The sequence below is a fragment of the Nomascus leucogenys genome, unplaced genomic scaffold (genome assembly GCF_006542625.1).
Source record: "Nomascus leucogenys isolate Asia unplaced genomic scaffold, Asia_NLE_v1 Super-Scaffold_258, whole genome shotgun sequence".
NCBI classification, from domain to species: Eukaryota; Metazoa; Chordata; class Mammalia; order Primates; family Hylobatidae; genus Nomascus; species Nomascus leucogenys.
This window is the reverse complement of record NW_022095769.1, coordinates 2516778-2540378: the sequence shown is the minus strand read 5'-3', so window position 1 is coordinate 2540378 and position 23601 is coordinate 2516778. Positions and strand designations below refer to the sequence as shown.

The 23601-nt window shown below is 47.6% G+C and overlaps 1 protein-coding gene and 1 non-coding gene across 4 annotated transcripts; both read right to left on the bottom strand.

The window, feature by feature from the left end:
• Nucleotides 1–1267: 1267 nt before the first annotated feature.
• On the bottom strand, nucleotides 1268–15740 carry SNF8 (SNF8 subunit of ESCRT-II). 3 transcript variants are annotated; one of them, XM_003278748.4, is made up of 8 exons: nucleotides 15584–15740; nucleotides 14830–14880; nucleotides 11864–12002; nucleotides 7958–8062; nucleotides 7105–7177; nucleotides 4146–4287; nucleotides 2572–2646; nucleotides 1268–1509 (listed from the first exon to the last, which is right to left on the bottom strand). In XM_003278748.4, the coding sequence occupies exons 1-8, from the start codon at nucleotides 15635–15637 to the stop codon at nucleotides 1372–1374; spliced, it is 777 nt and encodes a 258-aa protein (XP_003278796.2). In that variant the 5' UTR covers nucleotides 15638–15740; the 3' UTR covers nucleotides 1268–1371. The 3 variants fall into 3 exon arrangements, with proteins under 3 accessions (XP_003278796.2, XP_030663923.1, XP_030663922.1); XM_030808062.1 differs by having other exon boundaries at nucleotides 1286–2646; XM_030808063.1 differs by lacking the exons at nucleotides 11864–12002; nucleotides 14830–14880; nucleotides 15584–15740 and having other exon boundaries at nucleotides 1278–1509; nucleotides 7793–8045.
• Nucleotides 15741–20230: 4490 nt separating this feature from the next.
• On the bottom strand, nucleotides 20231–20392 carry LOC115833591. Its single transcript, XR_004028973.1, has one exon. It is a non-coding gene; the product is annotated as a U1 spliceosomal RNA (small nuclear RNA).
• Nucleotides 20393–23601: the final 3209 nt, after the last annotated feature.

Below are 23601 nucleotides of genomic sequence, written 5' to 3'. Positions count from 1 at the left end.
AATGGGATCATCTTGTCAGCCACACCTCACCTAGGCCTGGAACTGTTAGGGAGAAGGAAAGTGCTGTGAATTGTCTGGAAGCCAAAGACTTGCATAACATGGTGGAAGGGCAGGACTGGGTGGGGAGAGCAGGACAAGTTTTCTCATTGGAAATGGGGTCCATGCTCTGGCAGTCAGTGACATCTTAGTTTCAGTGGTTTCGAAAGACAGACCTATTCCAGAGTTTGGAGTGAGCATGTCCTACAAGGATACGCAGAGGTAGAGATGGGCCCAGGCTATATCCTGCTAAAGGAAGGGTCTCAGTATGGAAAAACAATTGAGTTTTCAGATTTCCAATACTAAACTAGCACTTTTTTTTAGGATCTTGGCCTTTAGACCATAAGGACTTTGGGAGCCTTAAACAACTCTGGCCTCTTCCCTCATCACCACTTCTACTTGCTATAGGAGATTCTTGCTTTCTGATGCAGAGGCTTTTACTCTTGGCTGACCATGTGTGTAGAAAAATGTCTACACACAGTATGTGCTGCCATTCTGTACTATGTAGTGATACATGAAGGCATGGGCTCGGGTTAATAGGCCTAGGCTCCAGCTTTAGCTAGGCTGAAGCTGGCGGGCCCTCGCAAATTACTTTGATTCAATCACCTGTGATGTTGAAGGCTGCCTACTTGGTGAAATTTAAGTGAGCTGTATGTAAAATGGCACAGGGTAGGTGTTCAGTAAATGACTCCCTTTCCCACTACTGAGGTTAGAGGGACCTGGCAATCAGTACAGGAGGGTGAGAAAGCTAGTAGGGAATTTGAGAAAATAGAACATTCCCTAACTATTGATTCCCCTCAGATTCCATTGTTTTCTTTCCTCCAATTTAGCCACGATTTGACATTGACTTCTATTTATTTCCTTCATACTCACAGCTAACCTTGTCATAACCTAGAGCCTCTACAGAGGAAGCCAGAAGATACTGAAAGTGAATATTATTTACTGGTCCATTAGGACAAGCTAGTTTGAGATAAAGAACATTTAAAAGGTTTGAATTAGCACAGGCTGTAATCTATGTCTCACAGCTACAAAGACTAGACAGGCCAGGAAACAACCTGCATTCTAGGCCCAGCTCTTCCATGAACTTGCAGATGACCCGCAAAAATCATTTTATATGTGCTTGCTGTTCTCTGTTAATCAGATTATCCTTACTGAACGAGCGAGGTTTTCTCCAATAAAAATGCAATGTGAAGGCACTTTTCAAAAATAAAAGAATGAGGGAAGAAAGAAAAACTTGGAACTTTTTTTCTATGTTTTTTATAAACAAAACTGCCCAGGTTTATTTGCCACCTCCTCCTCCTCCCTGCCTGCTGCTGTGTGCCCTTCCACACGCAGTCAGGGGAGGGCTTCTCTGGCCTCCTCAGCTGTAATCTCCTGGGAGTAGAGGTCAGTGAAGAGAGCTGGCAGCCAGTAGTGGGCCTCCCCTGGGGCCTGTAAGTCCAGCCACGCCAACCCTTCCTTCAGCAGGTGTTCCTGGAGGGAAAAGGGAAGAAGAGCGGTTTGAGAACAGGGAGGTTCCATAGACAAAGGGTAGGTAAGCAACCCCCACACCTATTTTGGCTTCAGTGAGGTTTTCAAACTAAATCTACTAAGTGCCTTCGAACATTTACACAACCAACTAAATGAGCTGTTTGGCCTTGGCCTTTGCCTGAATTTGAAAAATGCTACAAAGTCACTTAATTTGTGCTGCTGAGGAAGAGGGGTAAAGCCTAGGATAGTGGGATATAGTGGAAAGAACACATGGTTACAGAAATATTTGCTTATATGGCCTTCAGCAAATCACTGCCTCCATTTTCCCAGAAACTAAACAGAGATCACTGTTTAGCTACCTTTGAGTTAACTTATACTGGGTAGCAAACATGATTGACCATACTTATGCAAGAATAGACTCAGTTCCTAGAGCTGGAAATATGCTCAAAATGGGTTGTTTCTGTCCAGTATCATTAGGTAAATAATTATGTTATCCCCATTTTACAGATGAAATGAAAGGTTTAGACAGTTGAGTTGCTTGGATAAGGAAAAAAGGTACTGAAACCGGAGTTCTTACATTCTTACATTGCTCCCTCTTCACCCTTACATTCTTCCATTGCTCCCTCTTCATTCTTCAGTACCATGAAATTTGTATATATAAAGCTAGAGTATATACTATGCAATATAATGCTTAGTGGATAATTACAGATACGTAATTAACATAGTTAATAATTCATTGTACTAACAGTGTTACTTCCAGTACAAACTACATTAATCTCCTGACCAGCAACTCCAGGCTCAGCATGTTCAGGAGAGAGTGTCGGTTCCCCAAGTAGCAGGGGCAGCCTGGTATTGTGTGCACACCAGAGTTAGGAAACTGCCTTCCTAGTTCTACCTTTTTGGTGCCATCTTCAGAGAAGTGCTGGGCTTCCTTCTAGCATGGCAGCAGTAGCCTTCAAGGCAGAAGGCCAGCAAAGCAATGCTGAAATTCCTGCGTTTGTGGAACCCACATCCTCCCAACTGGGGCCTGCCTGTCTTTTCTGGACTGTTCCCAAAGTTGCATACCAGCACTTGCCGCGCTCGCTCGGTCTCCCATTTAAGACTGGCTTTGATCTCACTGACAGTCACGTAGCCATTCTTCTGATGGAAGGAGGAATGGGGATTGAATCAGTTAAGAGTGCACCTTCCCTTAGAACCCAGGATCTGCCCAGGAACAAGAGACTTATCCAGACAGGAGGAAAAGCTGTCAAGCATGAGAGAACACAGAAAATGTTTAAAGGTTCCAGCGGGGAGAGAGAGAAGTGACTTTCAGCATGACAGAGGTAGGTTGGTGGGTTCAATCTTAAAAGTGGGGTCCCAGCCGAGCACGGCGGCTCATGCCTGTAATCCTAGCACTTTTTGGGAGGCTGAGGTGGGTGGATCACCTGAGGTCAGGAGTTCAAGACCAGCCTGGCCAACATGGTGAAACTCCATCTCTACTAAAAATACAAAAATTAGCCAGGCATGGTGGCACACGCCTGTAATCCCAGCTACTCGGGAGGCTGAGGCAGAAGAATCGCTGGAACCTGGGAGATGGAGGCTGCAGTAAGCCGGAGATTGCACCACTGCACACCAGCCTGGGCGACAGAGCGAGACTCCATCTTTAAAAAAAAAAAAAAAGTGGGGTCACTTGTACTAACATGTTAAGTTAGACTTCTGCAAAGCACTCTAGAGCATGACAAGGGAAGATTCTGGACAATTAATTGATGGGAAGAAATGGTGATAATCATAAACTGCTAATAATCTCCATTATTTAAATATTTAGCCCTTGCCTCATTCTACTTATCCTCCAATACAGAAAAGCCCCTCCCTTATTTCTGTTTTACGTTATAAAGAAAACTGGGCCGGGTGTGGTGGCTCACCCCTGTAATTCCAGCACTTTGGGAGGCTAAGGTGGGCGGATCACCTGAGGTCGGGAGTTCGAGACCAACCTCAGGCCTGGCCAACATGGAGAAACCCCATCTCTACTAAAAATACAAAAATTAGCTGGGCGTGGTGGCACACGCCTGTAATCCCAGCTACTCGGGAGGCTGAGGCAAGAGAATCACTTGAACCCAGGAGGCCGACATTGTAGTGAGCCAAGATCACGCCATTGCACTCTGGCCTGGGCAACGAGTGAAACTCCATCTCAAAAATAATAAAGAAAACTGAACATATCTATCCTAAATACCTGATGGGGATTTGGGGGAAGATGGCATATGCTTAAGGCATGATGAGGGATGGGGGTATGGCAAACAAGATTTTTTAAAATCTGTTTTTGAAGAATCCATAAAGTAGTTTCAAAAGACATCAAAGAGTCTGGCTACCTAAAGAAATCTAGTTAGTTGTCTGCATGTCTGTCTACCTGACTAGACTGTAAGCTCCTTGAGAGCAGGAATTTTATCATTCCTATCTTTATATGCCCCACAACCTGGCCCAGTGCTTTGCACTGTAGCTGCTCAATAAATGTCTGCTGAACAAGCACAGGCCTGAGTAGTTCATCCATTGGATAGTCTCAGCAAAAGACCTGCCTAATGGGGAGCAGGAGCTGAGAACTGCTCCAGACTTGCATCACAGACTGTCCCTTGCACACACACACACACTTGAAGGTGCACCAGTACCTCTGCCAGCTGCAGCACCACGGTGTGATCCATATTGAGCTCAGCTGGAACAGACTGAATGAGGTAAGTGCCGCCCACAGGGATGATGCCGAAGCCAGTGCCAAGTGCCTTTAGTTTCTTGATGGCTCTGATCAGGTCATCTCTGAGGTGAGGAAGAGTTGCTTACTGACCCTTGGCAGATCAGACCTAACAACACAGTTTCAGCTCTGCCCTGGGCAGGATACTGACAGAAAATTTAAAAGACTGCACAACTGCCAGGCGCAATGGCTCATACCCATAATCCCAACACTTCTGGGATGCCCACGTTGAGAAGACTGCTTGAGCCCAGGGGTTAGAGACTAGCCTGGGCAACACAGCAAGACCCTGTCTTTACTAAAAATAAAAAATTAGCAGGGCATGGTGGCAATCGCCTATAATCCTTGGGAGGCTGAGGCAGGAGGATCACTTGAGCTGAGCCCAGGAGTTCAAAGCTGCAGTGAGCTGTGATTGTGCACCACTGTACTCCAGCCTGGGTGACAGAGCGAGACCCTGCCTCTAAAATAATAAAAGGCTGCACAACACTCAACTACGTTAAGTAAAAAGACAGGGTCAAGGAGCAATAAGCGATGCTTGGACAATCATGGGAGATACACAGGAGTCGGGCTCTCTGCTCAGCGAACCACTCATTCCAACACCCAGACAGAGGTCAAAGATACACCTGCAGATGCCCATCAGGAAATGTCAATTAGTGGGCTGAAGAGGCAATAGGGGGTAGTGTAACCTGTGGCAAACTAGAGAATGCTTATCTATTTTAAAGGGGGCAACCCAGCTGATTATTATTGCCAAGTGGAAATTCAAACCCAATACTGCCAAGTTTTCTGATTCTAATTGAAATCAGAGAAAAAGAAAACCTACAAAACAGTGTGTAGATCACATATCCAGCCCACATACAGTTTAAAACCTCTGCCAAAGCTCAAAAAATGTTATCACCCAAACAGCCAGGGAAAGGGCACTTTTAGGTAGACTGGTATGCATTCCCCAACCCCCAAGAATAGCAAACTGAAATGCTTCAAATGCTCACCCTCTCTTCATGAAATTTGCAATGAGTATGGCTAGTAATCTTTTGTTACCACTTTTTTTTTTTTTTTTTTTAAGAGATGAGGTCTTGGCTGGGCACGGTGGCTCACGCCTGTAATCCCAGCATTTTGGGAGGCCGAGAGTTCGAGACCAGCCTAGCCAACATGGTGAAACCCCATCTCCACTAAAAATATAAGAACTAGCAGGGCGCCAGTGGCAGGTACCTGTAATCCCAGCTACTCAGGAGGCTGAGGCAGAAGAATCATTTGAACCCGGGAGGCGGAGGTTGCAGTGAGCCGAGATTGTACCACTGCGCTCCAGCCTAGGCAACAGAGCGAGAGTCCATTTCAAAAAAAAAGTAGAGATGACGTCTTGCTCTGTGTCCCAGACTGGAGTGCAGTGGTGCAATCATAGCTCACTGCAGCCTAGAACAATGGGTGCATACCTCAACACCCAACTAATTTTATTGTTTGTAGAGACAAGGTCTCACTACACTGCCCAGGCTGGTCTCGAACTCCTGTCCTCAAGCGATCTTCCCACCTCAGCCTCCCAAAGGTCTAGGATTACAGGTGTAAGCTACTGCACCTAGCCTCATTACTTTTCTTTGAATATTCTAGGTCTTCAAGATCTCATAGTAGGCTGACTCTTTGGAAGTTACATCAAAAACAGCCTTTTATCTTTTCTCAAACTGGACTCACATATAGAAGCTGGAGAACTAGATCCATTTATATTCCATCATCTCACTACCACCTCCTTCCCCAGCCTTTCTAGGCACCTACTCTAGTCTCCTTGGCCTCAAATAATCTCAAGACTATATACAGCCCTGGCCAGCCGTGGTGTCTCACACCTGTAATCCCAGCACTTTGGGAAGCAGAGGCGGGCAGATCACTTGAGGCCAGGAGTTCAAAACCAGCCTGGCCAACAAGGTGAAACCCCATCACTACTAAAAATACAAAAATTAGCCAGGCGGCCGGGCGCGGTGGCTCATGCCTGTAATCCCAGCACTTTGGGAGGCTGAGGCGGGTGGATCACGAGGTCAGGAGATTGAGACCATCCTGGCTAACACAATGAAACCCCGTCTCTACTAAAAATACAAAAAATTAGCCGGCGTGGTGGTGGGCACCTGTAGTCCCAGCTACTTGGGAGGCTGAGGCAGGAGAATGGCGTGAACCCGGGAGGCGGAGCTTGCAGTGAGCAGAGATCACGCCACTGCACTCCAGCTTGGGCAACAGAGTGAGACTCTGTCTCAAAAAACAAAAAAAAATTAGCCGGGCATAGTGGTGCACACCTGTAATCCCAGTTACTGGGGAGGCTGTGGCCCGAGAATTGCTTGAACCCAGAAGGCAGAGGTTGCAGTGAGCTAAGATCGGGTCACTGCACTCCAGCCTGGGTGACAGCAAGACTCTTTCTCAAAGAAAAAAAAGACTATATATAGCCCCAAGTTTGTTAAAAAAAAATAATACATGAAAAAATGCTTAGAAGGAACTACATTAAAATATATAGCAGTTGTAATCTCTTGAGAAATAATAGTTTTTGTTTCCTTTTTTAAATCTATATTTTCTGTTTTCTAAAAATAGCCAGGCATACTGGCCCATGCCTATAATCCCAACTACTTGGGAGGCTGAGGTGGGAGGATTACTTGAGCCCAAGAGTTTGAGGCTGCAGTAAGCAACGATCTTGGTAGCAGTAAGCTGTGATCGTGCCACTGTACTCCAGCCTGGGCAACAGTGAGACCCTATCTCTTATTTGTTGTTTTTTTGGTTTTTTTTTTTTTTTTCTGTATGATATGGAGATCATACAGATTTCTAAGCTAGCCTAGACATGAGGAATAGAGAGAAAAGAGTTCCATCTGAATTTTAAAGACCTCTTTCTGTACTCCAAGGGATTGGAAGACAAGACCTACTGACTGACATCCTGGGCGAACTTGCCCCTTCCCTTCAACACCTGTTGATGTAGTTCCTCCAAAGTTATCAGACCTATAAGAGACAGGGAACAGAAATCAGAAAAAGAGATTACCCACTTTAAATAAGTTGACAGTCATTACAATTCCAGTGGCCTATGATTAGCAAATAACATTCTAGTTCCTAATTTTTTTTAACTCTCTCCTTATGAAATAACTGACCATAATATGAGAAATGGATTCTGAGACCTTGCTAGGCCTGTCAACAGAGTGAGAGCTATGAAAATCTAAAAACAAAAGCAGTATCATCTTTGAAAAACTATAAATGTCCTCTTGACATCAAGGCCGTGTCTATTTATAGTCGATGATGATTTGTAAATGGTTTTAAGTTTTCTTTCTGTAACTTCAATCCACACCATTTAATGTGCTTACTAAGAAAGACGGCATCACCAGATGACAAATTTTAAGGTCACATTTTAGGGAACACAGAGACTCAGTTGGCATTCCCATACGTCGGAGAGACAGCGCAGGACTATAGTTACTAATGAGAAAATCACTCCAGACACATCAGACATCGGGGAAAAGGCCTATTTCCTACCTCCCTACTATTTTCTGTACTGACTAGGGACTAGACCTTCCTGGCCAAAGATCTTTGGAGAACAGAGACAATCGTTCAGGTAATTCTATTTACCCTTGGCCATGGAGACTTGCCATGGATTCAACTGCATGAAACAGCTAAGATGTCTCTCAAGTCCTTAGAGGCCTGTAGACTGCAGGATGGAAACGGTAATCTTTTACGGTTTTCTCCCTCTCAGAGAAGTCCAGAGTCCAGTTCACAGGACCTAGCCACCCTCACCTCCATTCCGATGCTTCAGCGCCAGGCACACTTCGATAATTTGGACACCTAGTTCGTAATAGAAGTCCCCCACGCCCAGCATCTCAGACCAAAATCCTTTTCCAGCTACAAGACAGAAAAACAAAATCTCGGTTATTGATTAATTTACATCCTTTCTTTTCTTTCAAACCTGCATTAAAACATCTATCATATGGGAAGTCTTCCCTGCATGGCATGAAGTTCTTCTGCTCCATCTGCTACTCAGGAAACAATGAGACTCACGGTAACTCCTGCTGAAGAACAGGGTCACACGGTTCCAGAGGGCAGGCAATCTAAAAGTCATTTCTGGCCAGGCGCAGTGGCTCACGCCTGTAATTCTAACACTTTGGGACACCGAGGTGGGCAGACTGCTTAAGACCAAGAGTTCAAGACCAGCCTGGCCAACATGGCAAAACCCCATCTCTACTAATAATAAAAAAACATTAGCCAGGAGTGGTGGCGTGCGCCTGTAATCCCAGCTACTTGGGAGGCTGAGACAGGAGAATTGCTGGAACCCAGGAGGCAGAGGTTGCAGTGAGCCAAGATCGCGCCACCATACTCCAGCCTGGGCAACAAGAGCACAACTCTGTCTCAAAAAAAAAAAAAAAAAAAAAAAAATACAGCCGGGCACAGTGGCTCATGCCTGTAATCCCAGCACTTTGGGAAGCCAAGGCTGGTGGATCACAAGGTCAAGAGATCGAGACCATCCTGGCCAATATGGTGAAACCCCGTCTCTACTAAAAATACAAAAATTAGCCAGGTGTGGTGGCGCGTGCCTGTATCTCAGCTACCCAGGAGACTGAGGCAGGAGAATCGCTTGAACTCAGGAGGCAGAGGTTGCAGTGAGCCGAGATTACGCCACTGCACTCCAGCCTGGCAACAGAGCGAGACTCCGTCTCAAAATAAATAAATAAATAAATAAATAAATAAATAAATAAATAAATAAATAAAAATTTTAAAAATAAAAGTCATTTCTATTTGGCTAATTCTGGCTCAGGATACTGAAAAAACGAGTTTCCATTCACAAAGCATACAGTGAAATATAATGGGAAATATGGTCTAGACAAGACTAAGAGAAAGAATATGCAGACTCAGCATTCAAAAATCCACTGAATGTTCTGCGAGTTACCAGGAGTGTAGAAATAAAAAATAAATAAATAAACAATCCACTGACGACAATATGCTATTTAGTGAAAAATGCGGGTTGGGTGCAGTGGCTCACACCTGTAATCCCAGCACTTTGGGAGGCAGAGGCAGGCGGATCACCTGAGGTCAGGAGTTCGAGACCAGCCTGACCAACATGGAGACACTCCGTCTCTACTAAAAATACAAAATTAGCCAGGCATGGTGGTGGGCACCTGTAATCCCAGCTACTCAGGAGGCTGAGGCAGGAGAATCGCTTGAACCTGGGTGGCGAAGGTTGCAGTGACCCAAGATCACGCCATTGCACTCCAGCCTGGGAATCAAGAGCAAAACTCCATCTCAAAAAAAAAAAAAGAAAAGAAAAAAAGAAAAAAAAAAATGTAGGTTGTAGAACAGTAGTAATTATATTATAATCCCATATATGTTTAAAAAGTTGGGGCCAGGCCAGGAGCAGTGGCTCACGCCTGTAATCCCAGCAGCACTTTGGGAGGTTGAGAGGGGCAGATCACAAGGTCAGGAGATCAAGACCATCCTGGCTAACACGCTGAAACCCTGTCTCTACTAAACATACAAAAAATTAGCTGGGCATGGTGGCACATGCCTGTAGTCCCAGCTACTCAGGAGGCTGAGGCAGGAGAATCACTTGAACCCAGGAGAAGGAGGTTGCAGTCAGCCAAGATTGTTGCGCCACTGTACTCCAGCATGGGCAACAGAGTGAGACTGTCTCAAAAAAAACAAAACAAAACAAAACAACAACAACAACAAAAAACATTGGGGCCAGGCACGGTGACTCACGCCTCTAGTCCCAGCTCCACTTGGGAGGTTGAGGCAGGAAAGTAACTTGAGCCCTGGAGTTGAAGGCTGCAGTGGGCTGATTGCACCAATGCACTCCAGCCTAGGTGACAGAAACCTCAACACTAAAAAATAATAAATTAGTAATTTCTTTTTTTTTTTTTGAGATGGAGTCTCACTCTGTTGCCTAGGCTGGAGTGCAGGGGCACGATCTTGGCTCACTGCAACCTTCACCTCCCGGGTTCAAGTGATTTTCCTGCTTCAGCCTCCCGAGTAGCTGGGATTATAGGCACGTGCCACCATACCTGGCTAATTTTTTGTATTTTTAGTAGAGACAGGGTTTCACCGTGTTAGCCAGGATGGCCTCATCTCCTGACCTCATGATCTGCCCGCCTCAGCCTCACAAAGTGCTGGGATTACAGGCGTGAGCCACTGCGCCCAGTGAATAATTTTTTTTTAAGTTTGTAAGTATGAGGAAGGGCTCAGGGCAGCGGCTCACGCCTGTAATCCCAGCACTTTGGAAGGCCAAGAAAGGCCAATCACTTGATCCCAAGAGTTCAAGACCAAACTGGGCAACATGGTGAAACCTCCTCTCTACAAAAAATACAAAAATTAGCCAGATTTGGTGGTGCAGGCCTGTAATCCCAGCTACTCGGGAGGCTGAAGCACAAGAATTGCTTGAACCTGGGAGGCGGAGGTTGCAGTGAGCCAACATGGCACGACTGCACTCCAGCGTGGGTGACAGACCAAGATTGTCTCAAAAAAAAAAAAAAAAAAAAAAAAAAAATTTTTTTTTTAAGCAAGGTCTCGCTGCAGCCTCAACTTCCCAGTCTCAAGCAAACCTCCCAGCTTAGCCTCTCGAGTAGCTGGATTATAGACACATGCCACCACACATGGCAAATTTCTATACTTTTTGTAGAGATGGACTCTCACCATGTTGCCCAGGCTGATCTTTAACTCCTGGATTCAAGTAATCTGCCTGCCTTGGCCTCGCAAAGTGCTGGGATTACAGGCATGAGCCATTGCACCTGGCCAAAATTAAATATTCTTTAATAAAGAGGGAAAATGCCATAAAAAAATTCTACTGTAGATCATTCAAGGAATGATCATGGACACTGGCTACTCAGCCTATAGTCGGTCTGTCTTCCGTATCAGACTGGGAACTAGCCATCCTGCTAGGTACTCCCTAAAGACGACACCCTCGGCCAGGCGCAGTGGCTCACGCATGTAACCCCAGCAGTTTGGGAGGCCAAGGCAGGTGGATCACGAGGTCAGGAGATCGAGACCATCCTGGCTAACATGGTGAAACCCCGTCTCTACTAAAAACAGAAAAAATTAGCCGGGTGTGGTCGCAGGTGCCTGTAGTCCCAGCTACTTGGGAGGCCGAGGCAGGAGAATGGCGTGAACACGGAAGGCAGAGCTTGCAGTGAGCCAAGATTGTGCCACTGCACTCCAGCCTGGGCGACAGAGCAAAACTCCGTCTCAAAAAAAAAAAAAAAAAAAAAGACAACACCCTCTGGGTCTTCCTGCAGGCCTTTCTAGCAGATGCCCCAACAGTGGTAACAACAACTATGTGAGCTTCTGTCCCTCAGGTACTCTATAAGAACACTGAGGCCGGGCACAGTGGCTCACGCTTGTAATCCCTGCACTTTGGGAGGCCGAGGCGGGTGGATCACGAGGTCAGGAGATCGAGACCATCCTGGCTAACACAGTGAAACCCCGTCTCTACTAAAAAAGATACAAAAAATTAGCCGGGCGTGGTGGCGGGTGCCTGTAGTCCCAGCTACTTGGGAGGCTGAGGCAGGAGAATGGCGTGAACCCAGGAGGAGGAGCTTGCAGTGAGCTGAGATCGTGCCACTGCACTCCAGCCTGGGCGATAGAGCAAGACTCCATCTCAAAAAAAAAAAAAAAAAAAAAAAAAAAAACACTGGACCCCTACAGACAACTTCTTACAGGCCAGCGGATCCACGCCAATGGTTGCACACATGTCCTGGAACTGCACACGGAACTCGGGATTCTTCCGGATCTCCTGCTTGTGTTTGCTGGCAAATTCTTCCAGGTTGGTCTTGAACATGTCCAACTGCTTTGACATCTGTTGGATGGACAGGGAGTGGTGAAGGGCAGCCCAGCCAGATGATAATCAGATGCCAAAAATAGGTCCCCAGCCCTGTGGCAGGGCAAAGGCTGAAATAACCAGTCTCCCTCCGCCTACCATTATGCTGTTTACCATCTCTCTTTTTATCCCTGCCTCTCCTTCACAGTTCTGTTGTCAGCAGAAATGGGATGCTGTACTGTTTTCTCACTTCCAAAATATACAATTTTTCGTGTATTCCTCTTCTAAAATCAGCATGCATTTAATAATCAAGGTGCACATGTATACAACCAAATATATGCACAAAAAAAGAAAAAGGTGTATATATAATGTGGTATTCCTTTTCTTTTTCCCAAAAAAACGTATTAATTTAAAGATGTACCTAATAATTCATTGTATCTTAGAAATGAGGGAATGCAGTGTTCACCCATTAGAAAATCTTTACCCGCCCCCAACCGACAGAAAGGCTGGACGGGAAAAAAATGAAGCGTCACATGAATCTGTTTATAACCTTTGAGTCTGGCCAGGAATGGCGGCTCACACCTGTAATCCCACAACGGATCACTTGAGCCCAGGAGTTCAAGATTAACTGGGGCAACATAGCAAGACTCTGTCTCAATCAATATATATTTTTTTTAATTTTTTTTTGAGACAGAGTCTTGCTTTGTCGCCCAGGCTGGAGTGCACTGGCACAGTATTAGCTCACTGCAACCTTCGCCTCCCAGTTTAAGGGATTCTCTTGCCTCAGCCTCCCGACTAGCTGGGACGACAGGCATGCACCACCACGCACCTGGCTAATTTTTGTATTTTTAGTGGAGACAGGGTTTCATCATGTGGGCCAGGCTGGTCTCGAATTCCTGACCTCAAACAGTCCATCCGTCTCAGCCTCCCAAAGTGCTGGGATTACAGATGTAAGCCACCGCACAGGGCCAATCAATCAACCAAACAATATAAATTAAAAAAAAAAAAAAAAAAAAAACAACAAAACTTTTGAGTCATGAACCTCCCTGGGGATCAATTCCAGATAAAGAACTGCTCTGGGACTGTAATTTGCCAGATTGCATTTCATGTTAAATACAAAAGACTTGGGGATTTTCTGACTTTGTATTACCCCTTCTCTTTTCCTAATTAACAAGGACCATCTTCTATCCCACCAAGAATAAGCACTCCTAGCCCAATATTTATTTCTCACATAAAACTGTTAGAAACCTCCACATTCTTAGGTGGAGGTTGCAGTGAGCCAAGATCACGTTACTGCACTCCAGCCTGGGCAACAAGAGCGAAACTCGGTCTCAAAAAAAAAAAAGAAACCTCCACATTCTTTTAATCACCATTTTCAGTTGATTCCTGCATGCCATCTCCCCTGTGAGTGGGAGCTTTTGAAGAGCACAGCCTGGGTTTACTATTTTTCCTCAGTTCACAGCACCATTTTCCTGCTTAACGGCTTCCTCCACTTCTTCCCCCATCACAATCACTGGGTAAACTCGGAGCATGTACAGAGAAGGGAAGGGCTGGAAAAGAAAACTGCACAGGAGCTGCACCCCACACTGTCCTGGTATGTGCCTAGATGTCATGATGGTGGTGTGGGTGCCACAGGTTAGGCAATATTTTCATTTTATTCTGAGGTATTTAAAATGAAAAGCCCCAGAGGACCTAAATCAATAACAGCTCTACCACTTACTACCCATATAACCTTGGATATATTACTTAACACCCCAGTGTCCTCAATTTCTGCCCATCTCGGCCTCCCAAAGTGCTGGGATTACACGCATGAGCCACTGCACCTGGCCTTTTTTTTTTCTTTTTTTTTGAGATGGAGTCTTGCTCTCTCCCCAAAGGTGGAGTACAGTAGCATGATCCTGGCTCACTGCAACCTGTCTCCTGGGTTCATGCAATTCTCCTACCTCAGCCTCCCCAGTAGCTGGGACTACAGGAGCCCAGCTAATTTCTGTATTTTTAGTAGAGACGGGGTTTCACCATGTTGGCCAGGCTGGTCTCAAACTCCGGACCTCCGGTGATCAGCCTTCCTCAGCTTCCCAAAGTGCTGGGATTACAGGCATTTGCCACAGCACCCGGCTCTCAGTTTTAAACTCAGAATACGGCTGGGTGTGGTGGCTCACGCCTGTAGTCCCAGCACTCTGGGAGGCCGAGGCGGGTGGATCACCTGAGGCCAGGAGTTTGAGACCAGCCTGGCCAACATGGCGAAACCCTGCCTCTACAAAAAAAATACAAAAATTAGGGCCCAGCACGGTGGCTCACGCCTTTAATTCCAGCACTTTGGGAAGCCAAGGTGGGCGGATCACGAGGTCAAGAATTTGAGACCAGTCTGACCAACATGGAGAAACCCTGTCTCTACTAAAAATACAAAAATTAGCCGGGCGTGGTGGCGCATGCCTGTAGTTCTAGCTACTCGGGAGGCTGAGGCTGGAGAATCACTTGAACCCAGGAAAGGGAGGCTGCAGTGAGCCAAGATCGTGCCACTGTACTCCATTCTGGGCAACAGAGCAAAACTCCCTCAACAAACAAACAAACAAACACCTCAGAATAATAAGGTTCCTTCCTTACGGGACTGTAATAAGGACTGAACAAGACAGTCTATGTAAAGAAAACAGACAAATGCCTGGGACGTTACAAGCATGTAATCACTCAAAGATGTTAGCCATTATTGTTATTAGCAAGTCATCTAAAAGATCTCAGCGGCTCAGAAATCAAAATTTGCCAAACACCCTATTTCTAGTTCAATCTACACAATCAAGTTCGTATCCAAGGTGTCTTGGCCAGCCCTGTTAGGTCTCCCTCCCTGCCTGGGGCCCCCCAACCGACTCACCTGGGCTAGCTGGTCCTCAGCCAAGACCGTCCCTCGCTCCTTATACTTGGCCTGTCAGACAAAGAGACCAGCATAAGTTAAGAGAGTGGGCGCTGGGGGCCAGGCGCGGTGGCTCACGCCTGTAATCCCAGCACTTTGGGAGGCCAAGGCGGGCGGATCACGAGGTCAGGAGATCGAGACCATCCTGGCTAACACAGTGAAACCCCGTCTCTACTAAAAATACAAAAAATCAGCCTGGCGTGGTGGTGGGCCTGTAGTCCCAGTTACTCCGGAGGCTGAGGCAGGAGAATGGTGTGAACCCTGGAGGTGGAGGTTGCAGTAAGCTGATATCGCGCCACTGCACTCCAGCCTGGGCGACAGAGCAAGACTCCGTCTCAAACAAAAAAACAAAAAAAAACAAGAGAGTGGGCGCTGGGGTCCCCCATTTGTGCTGCCACAGCTTTGGGATGAAAAGAGGAGGATCTCTTTTAAATTGTTTTCTTAGGGAGAAGGATAGGGTGAAGGAGTAGAATCGACGACTGTAGATTTGTGAGTAGAATCCCATTTGTAGTTAAACTTGAGTAAGTGGGAGAAAGGGCTGGGCATCTGGGAACGCTGCCAATCCACCGGAAGCTGGAGAAATTCTGTGTCCCGGGGCCAAGAGGCCAGTCTCAGATTCTACTGGGAGGTGATTAACTGGTAGGACTCTGCTCCGGGACAATTCAGTCTCGCATGGGTCAGGGGCAGGTTGTGAGTCGGCCTTCTTCCTGCTCACCTCTGCAAGTTTCTTCTTGGCGATGGCGCCAGCTCCCACCCCGCGGCGGTGCATCCCCAACCTTGGGCCCGCGGGCCGCTCAGCTGCCGGGACCCCAGGTCTCCGCGTCCCGGACTCCGCCGCCGGCTCCCCAAGGCGGAAGCCCGAGCCTCGCGTCATCTGCACGCGCCGGAAGCCACGAGCCGCATTTCCTGCCGCGAGGCTGAGTGTCTCCAGTTCCTACCGGCCCGGCGACCCCGCCTTTAGCTGGTGGCCAAGATTCGCAAAGCCTCGCGGCGAGGAAAGCACGAGTATTCGAGCGCGGCCGAGGCCCTCCTTGGCTAGTACTGGGACAGGGAGCCCCGGCAGCCAAGGCCAACCTTGTGCATTCCGCCCACGTAGGCGCCTGGGGCCCTGGTCTTCCTCGACTGCCCCTTCACTGCCTGAAGGTCATCAAATGCCCCGGGACCACCTCCTGCGTGCCAAACGCTGTGTTGGCCATCCAGGGTTCCATATTGAGCATAAAATAGCCCTCTGCCCTAATGGAATTAACCTGTTGGAATCACATACAAAAGATTCTGACTACGAAGGGCCTTGAAGTTAAGTTGAACTCTGAAAACAGATTGCCTGGCTACAAAGCTCAGTTCCACTGCATATGGTCCAGGAACTTAAGGCAAATTATTTTAATGTCTTTATGTTTCACTATCCGCAGTAGTGAAATAGAATAATACCTACTCATGGCCGGACGCGGTGGCTCAAGCCTGTAATCCCAGCACTTTGGGAGGCTGAGGCGGTCCGATCACCTTAAATTAGGAGTTCGAGACCAGCCTGGTCACCAAGGCGAAACCCCGTCTCTACTAAAAATAAAAAAAAAATAGCAGGGCGTGGTGGTGCGCATCTGTAATCCCAGGTACTCGGGAGGCTGAAGCAGAAGAATCTCTTGAACCCAGGAGGCGGAGGTTGCAGTGAACCAGGATCGCGCCATTGCACTCCAGCCTGGGCAACAAGAGCGAGACTCCGTCTCAAAAAAAAAAAAAAAAAAAAAAAATGTAGTAAATCATACAGTGCAATGCCTGGCACACAAGTATCAGTTATGATTGTTATTAATTGTTTGAGATAAAATCAGTCATCTGTGACCGGGCGCGGTAGCTCACGCCTGTAATCCCAGTACTTTGGGAGGCCGAGGCGGGTGGATCACGAGGTCAGGAGTTCAAGACGAGCCCGGCCAAGATGGTGAAACCCCGTCTCTACTAAAAATACAAAAAATTAGCCGGGCGTGGTGGCTGATGCCTGTAATCCTAGCTGCTCGGGAGGCTGTAGCAGAGAATTCCTTGAACCCGGGAGGCAGAGGTTGCAGTGAGCAGAGATCTTGCCAATGCACTCCAACCTCGGCGACAGAGCGAGACTCCATCTCAAAGAAAAAAAAGGAAAAAAATGAAAAAGACCCAGGTTCTGGCCGGGCGCAGTGGCTCATGCCTGTAATCCCAGTACTTTGGGAGGCCGAGGCGGGCGGATCACGAGGTCAGGAGATCGAGACCGTCCTGGCTAACACAGTGAAACCCCATCTCTACTAAAAATACAAAAAATTAGCCGGGCGTGGTTGCAGGCGCCTGTAGTCCCAGCTACTTGGGAGGCTGAGGCAGGAGAATGGCCTGAACCCAGGAGGCGGAGCTTGCAGTGAGCCGAGATCGCGCCACTGCACTCTAGCCTGGGCGACAAAGCGAGACTCCGTCTCAAAAAAAGAAAAAGACCCACGTTCCTTAAGCGAACCAGGAGGTGGTAGTTAGCCTTCTCCACATGGAAACCCCTTAGTTTCACTGGCCATGGCCAAAAACCTGCAGTTGCTTCCATGTTTAGGCACTGCCCACCAAGGGTCCCGGGTTGGAAAGAAAGACAGAGAGAGAGAGAGATTCCCCTTTATGGAGTAGAAAGGAAAAGGAAAAAGGGGGAAAATAAATCCCAAACTTTGGGCTTACATTTTCCTCCTGGCTGGCTCGCCAAAATGGAGGGTGTCCAGGTTCTTGGGGTTTTGCACAAACTGGACAAAACGCACAAACAAAGCTAGGAAGGAATTAAGGGATTTATTGAAAATGAAAGTAGCACGGGCGCGGTGGCTCACGCCTGTAATCCCAGCACTTTGGGAGGCTGACCCAGCTGGATCACTTGAGGTCAGGAGTTCGAGACCAGCCTGGCCAACATGGTGAAACCCTGTATCTACTAAAAAAGAAAAAAATAACAAAAGTAGACAGATGTGTCGGCACACACCTGTAATCCCAGCTACTTGAGAGGCTGAGGCAGGAGAATCGCTTCAACCCGAGAGGCCGAGTTTGCAGTGAGCTGAGACCGCACCATTACACTCCAGCCTGGGCAACAGAGGGAAACACCATCTCAAAAAAAAAAAAAAAAGCAAAGAAAAAAGAAAACTCAGCTGGGCTTGGTGGCTCACGCCTGTAATCCCAGCAATTTGGGAGGCCGAGGTGGATAGATCACCTGAGGTCGGGAGTTCGAGACCAGGCTGACCAATATGAAGAAACCCCATCTCTACTAAAAATACAAAATTAGCCGGATGTGGTGGCACATGCCTGTAATCCCAGCTACTCGGGAGGCTGAGGCAGGAGAATCGCTTGAACCCAGGAGGCGGAGGTTGTGGTGAGCCGAGATTGTGCCATTGCACTCCAGCCTGGGCAACAAGAGCGAAACTCTGTCTCAAGAAAAAAAATGAAAAGAAAACTCTACGGTGTGGGAGCGGGCCCAAGCATAGGGGCTCAAAGGTTTTGTTACAGTTTTTTGTGAATTTAAATGCCCTCTACCTGGGGTACACACGCCCTGTGTAAATGAAAAGGATGAAGTAAAGTTACAAAGTCCCATTTACTCAGTGTATGCCCTATGAAAAGGATATTTCCTCTCATAGCTGAAGTGTGTTGCCTGCCTCTAGACCCTATTTTCCTGCCTCAGTGGCAGCCTGGATTTAATTCATCTCAGTTGTAGTAATCCAAACTAGAAATGACGAGGGCCAGAACAAAGACAGTGGCAATAAGGAAAGCGAGAATGGGACAAATCCAAGAGATATTAAGAAAGTAGAGTGAGGCTGGGCGCAGTGGCTCACTCCTGTAATCCCAGCACTTTGGGAGGCCGAGGCGGGCAGACCATGAGGTCAGGAGATCGAGACCATCCTGGCTACTGCGGTGAAACCCCGTCTCTACTAAAAAAAATACAAAAAAATTAGCTGGGCGTGGTAGTGGGCGCCTGTAGTCCCAGCTACTCGGGAGGCTGAGGCAGGAGAATGGCGTGAACCCGGGAGGAGGAGCTTGCAGTGAGCCAAGATCGAGCCACTGCACTCCAGCTTGGGCGACAGAGTGAGACTCCATCTCAACAACAACAACAAAAGAAAGAAAGAAAGAAAAGTGGTAAAACAAATGGGGTGGCATGGGTGGGGACAAGTATGAGAGATGCTCAGTTTTCTACCTGGGGTAACATGGTAGTGCCATTCAGAGAGGGGGGCCACAGAATGAAGAGGATATTGGCGAAATAATGAAGAGTAGAGTATTTTTGTTTTTTTGAGACAGAACCTCACTCTGTCCCCCAGGCTGGAGTGCAGTGGTGCAATCTCGGCTCACTGCAGCCTCCGCCTCCTGGGTTCAAGCGATCCTCCTGCCTCAGCCTCCCGAGTAGCTGAGACTACAGGCACATGCCACGACACCGGCTAATTTTTTATTTTTAAAAATGCGCCACCGGGCATGGTGGCACATGCCTGTAATCCTAGCTACTTGGGAGGCTGAGGCAGGATAATCGCTTGAACCCGGGAGATGGAGGTTCCAATGAGCCGAGATTGTGCCATTGCACTCCAGCCTGGGTGTCAAGAGTGAAAACCTGTCTCAAAAAAAAAAAAAAAAAGACCTGACTGGGCACAGTGGTTCACATCTGTAATCCCAACACTTTGGGAGGCCAAGGCAGGAGGCTTGCTTGAGCCCAGGAGTTTGAGACCAGCTTGGGCAACATATGAAGACCTATCTCTGTTTTTAAAATAAATTTTTAAAAAGAGCTGGACTGGGAGAATCTCTTGGGGCCAGGAGTTCAAGACCAGCCTGGACAATATAGCAAGACCCCACCTCAAAAAATAAAAAAAAAAGAGGTGGACTGAGTTACAGTTTTGGAATCAACACAGTGAAACCATGAATGTGAATTTTACTAAGAAGATTTCAAGTAAAATGATAAAAAGAGGATGAGAGCAAAGGTTGATGGCAAGACATGTAGCTGCCATTTTGGACCTAGAGGAGTGGTGGAACCATGAGTCCAATGAGCTTCGATCCCTAAGGATTTTACAGAGCAGACTGTCATACTAGCCCTAGGCCACCAATCTCTGAGTGTTTATTTATTTATTTATTTTGAGACAGAGTCTCGCTCTGTCGCCAGGCTAGAGTGCAGTGGCACGATCTTGGCTCACTGCAACCTCTGCCTCTTGGGTTCAAGCAATTCTGCCTCAGCCTCCCGAGTAGCTAGGACTACAGGAGTATGCCACCATACCCAGCTATTTTTTTTTTTTTTTTTTTTTTGGTATTTTAGTAGAGACAGGGTTTCACCATGTTGCCCAGGCTGGTCTCAAACTCCTGAGCTCAGGCAATCTGCCTGCCTTGGCCTCCCAAAGTGGTAGGATTACAGGCGTAATTTTACTAGAGTGCGAACGCAGTCCACCACTACCACAAATCACGCAGTGGCGTTTCCCACATTTGGGGAAATCGCAAGAGTTGGCACATCCGGAGTGCAATGGATGAGCCTCGCCCTGGAAAAACCACCTTCAGGATCATGGTATCTCCCCTGCCAGGTAAGTATTGAGTGTTTATGAGAAAGAGAAATAATGTCCTATCTCATCAAAGCCACTATTATTTTGTGTTTTCCTGTTATTTGAAGCCAAATCTATTTCTTTTTTTTTTTTTTTTTTTTTTGAGATGATGTTTTGCTCTTGTTGCCTAGGCTGGAGTGCAATGGCGCGATCTCAGCTCACTGCAACCTCCGCCTCCCGGGTTCAAGCAGTTCTCCTGCCTCAGCAGCCCAAGTAGCTGGGATTACAGGAATGCACCATCACACCCTGCTAATTCTGTATTTTTAGTAGAGATGGGGCTTCTCCATGTTGGTTAGGCTAGTCTCGAACTCCCGATCTCTGGTGATCCACCTACCTTGGTCTCCCAAAGTGCTGGGATTACAGGCATAAACCACCGCGTCTGGCTTTTTTTTTAGATGGAGTTTCCCTTTGTTGCCCAGGCTGGAGTGCAGTAGCACAATCTCAGCTCACTGCAATCTCCATCTCCTGGGTTTATGCGATTCTCCTGCATCAGCCTTCTGAGTAGCTGCCACCACGCCCGACTAATTTCTGTAGTTTTAGTAGAGACAGGGTTTCACCCCTGTTGGCCAGGCTGGTCTTGAACTCCTAACCTCAAGTGATCCACCCGCCTTGGCCTCCCAAACTGCTGGGATTACAGGCGTGAGCCATCTTGCCCCGCTGCCAAATCTAATTTTGTTTTTGCTTTTTTGGAGATGGGATCTCACTCTGTCGCCCAGGCTGGAGTGCAGTGGTGCGATCTCAGCTCACTGCCACTTCCGCCTCCTGGGTTCAAGCAATTCTCCTGTCTCAGCCTCCTAAGTAGCTGGGACTACGGTGCACGCCGCCATGCCCAGCTAATATTTTGTGCTTTAGTAAAGACGAGGTTTTACCATGTTACCCAAGCTGGTCTGGAACTCCTGAGCTCAGGCAATCTGCCCGCCTCAGCCTCCCAAAGTGCTAGGATTACAGGCGTGAGCCACTGCGCCCGGCCTTTTGTTTTGTTTTGTTTTTTTGAGACAGAGTCTTCCTCTATCGCCCAGGCTGGAGTGCAATGGCATGATCTCGGCTCACTGCAACCTCTGCCTCCCGGGTTCAAGCAATTCTCCTGCCTTAGCCTCCTGGGTAGCTGGGACTACAGGCGCACATCACCACACCTGGCTAATTTGTGTATTTTTAGTAGAGACAGGGTTTCCCCATGTTGGCCAGGCTGGTTTCTAACTCCTAACCTCAAGTGATCCACCCACCTTGGCCTCCCAAAGTGCTGAGATTCCATGCATGAGCCACCACCCCCAGCCATCATATGAGGTCTTAACTACGTAACTTCCAAACACAAAACTTGGTCCTGTAGGTACTCACTGACACCATCTAGATATACCTGCTTCCTCCCTTACTCTTTGACTCATTATACAATGCCCTAAGGTATACACACTGATCTGCTCACTCACAATGAAGACCTTAGATTTAATCATTCATGCCTTCAAATGCATACACACTTGCCTAGTCCCTTTTTTTTTTTTTTTTTTTTTTTTTTTGATTAGGAGTTTCGCTGTTGTTGCCTGGGCTAGAGTGCAATGGCGCAATCTCGGCTCACTGCAACTTCTGCCTCCCGGGTTCAAGTGATTCTCCTACCTCAGCCTCCGGAGCAGCTGGGATTATAGGCATGTGCCACCAAGCCTGGCCAAGTTTTTGTATTTTTAGTAGAGACAGGGTTTCTCCATGGTGGTCAGGCTGGTCTTGAACTCTGACCTCAGGTGATCCGCCCGCCTCGGCCTCCCAGAGTGCTGGGATTACAGGCGTGAGCCACCACGCCCGGACTTTTTTTTTTTTTTTTTTTGAAACCGAGTTTCGCTCTTGTTGCCCAGGCTGGAGTGCAGTTGCGTGATCTCAGCTCACTGCAACCTCTGCCTCCTGGGTTCAAGAGATTCTCCTGCCTCAACCTCCCAAGTAGCTGAGACTACAGGCGCTCGCAACCGTGGCCGGCTAATTTTGGCTTTTTAGTAGAGACAAGGTTTCACCACGTTGGCCAGGCTGGTCTTGAACGCCTAACCTCAGTTGATCTGCCTGCCTTGGCTTCCCAAAGTGCGGGATTACAGGCGTTAGCCAGCACACCTGGCTATGCCTAGTCCCTTAGATGCACAAAGTGGACCTCAATAGCTACGCTGAGTGTAGCCACACTCAGGCAGACATGCTCATCCTCCTATGCAGATACATTTGTACCCTTTTATAATTTTAGGCAAAATATGCTAACCAGTGATATCCTGGTAAGGGTTTAACAACTACCTTGCCAGGTTGGGAGAGGGGAACCCTGATTTGTAGCATTTGCCTATGTCCATGGTGTAAATACTCTGATCATGGGCTTGATATGTTGCCAGGATGGTGTACGGTGGCTATTCACAGGTGCCATCACAGGGCACTACAGCTTTGAACAACTGGGCTTAAGTGATCCTCCTGCCTCAGCCTCTCAAGTAGATGGGACAAGGCACTCACTACTGTGCCTGCTTCCAGCACATCACTGAATGCTGACCATTACGGAGTCCCTCATTTGCTTTAAGTGACTCATTGGCTTCGTGGCAGGGTGGCTAAGAACATAGTCTTTTTTTGCGGGAGGACAGAGTTTCGCTCTTGTTGCCCAGGCTGGAGTGTAATGGTGCAATCTCGGCTCACTGCAACCTCCGTCTCCTGGGTTCAAGCGATTCTCCTGCCTCAGCCTCCCGAGTAGCTGGGACCACAGGCATGTGCCCCCACCCCCGGCTAACTTTGCATTTTGGGGTCTCTCCACGTTGGTTAGGCTGGTCTCGAACTCCTGACCTCAGGTGATCCACCTGCCTCGGCCTCCCAAAGTGCTGGGATTACAGGCGCGAGACACTGCGCCCGGCTAGAACGTGGTCTTTTAATTTTTTTTTGTTTGTTTGGAGACAGGGTCTCACTATGTCACACAGGCTGGAATGCAGTGGTGCCATCATAGCTCATTGTAACCTCGAACTCCTGGGCTTAAGGGATCCTGTGGCCTCAGCCTTTCAAGCAGCTGGGACTACAGATGCATGTCACCATGCCTGGTTAATTTTTTTAAATTGTCGTAGAGACAAGGTCTGGCTTTGTTTCCCAGGCTGGTCTTGATCTCCTGGGCTCAAGCAATCCTCTCACCTTGGCCTCCCTAAATACTGGGATTACAGGTGTGAGCCACCACACTCAGCCTCCAGTTGACCTCTAAGGTTTCTTT

Excerpts from the sequence above, each read along its gene's own strand:
- SNF8 (XM_030808062.1), bottom strand. The coding sequence starts at position 15,637 with ATGCACCGCCGCGGGGTGGGAGCTGGCGCCATCGCCAAGAAGAAACTT. Across the intron at positions 7,178-7,957 it reads GCTGAAGCATCGGAATGGAG|GTCTGATAACTTTGGAGGAA; the intron begins GTGAGGGTGGCT and ends TGTCTCTTATAG. Across the intron at positions 2,647-4,145 it reads TGGTGCTGCAGCTGGCAGAG|AAGAATGGCTACGTGACTGT; the intron begins GTACTGGTGCAC and ends TCCTTCCATCAG.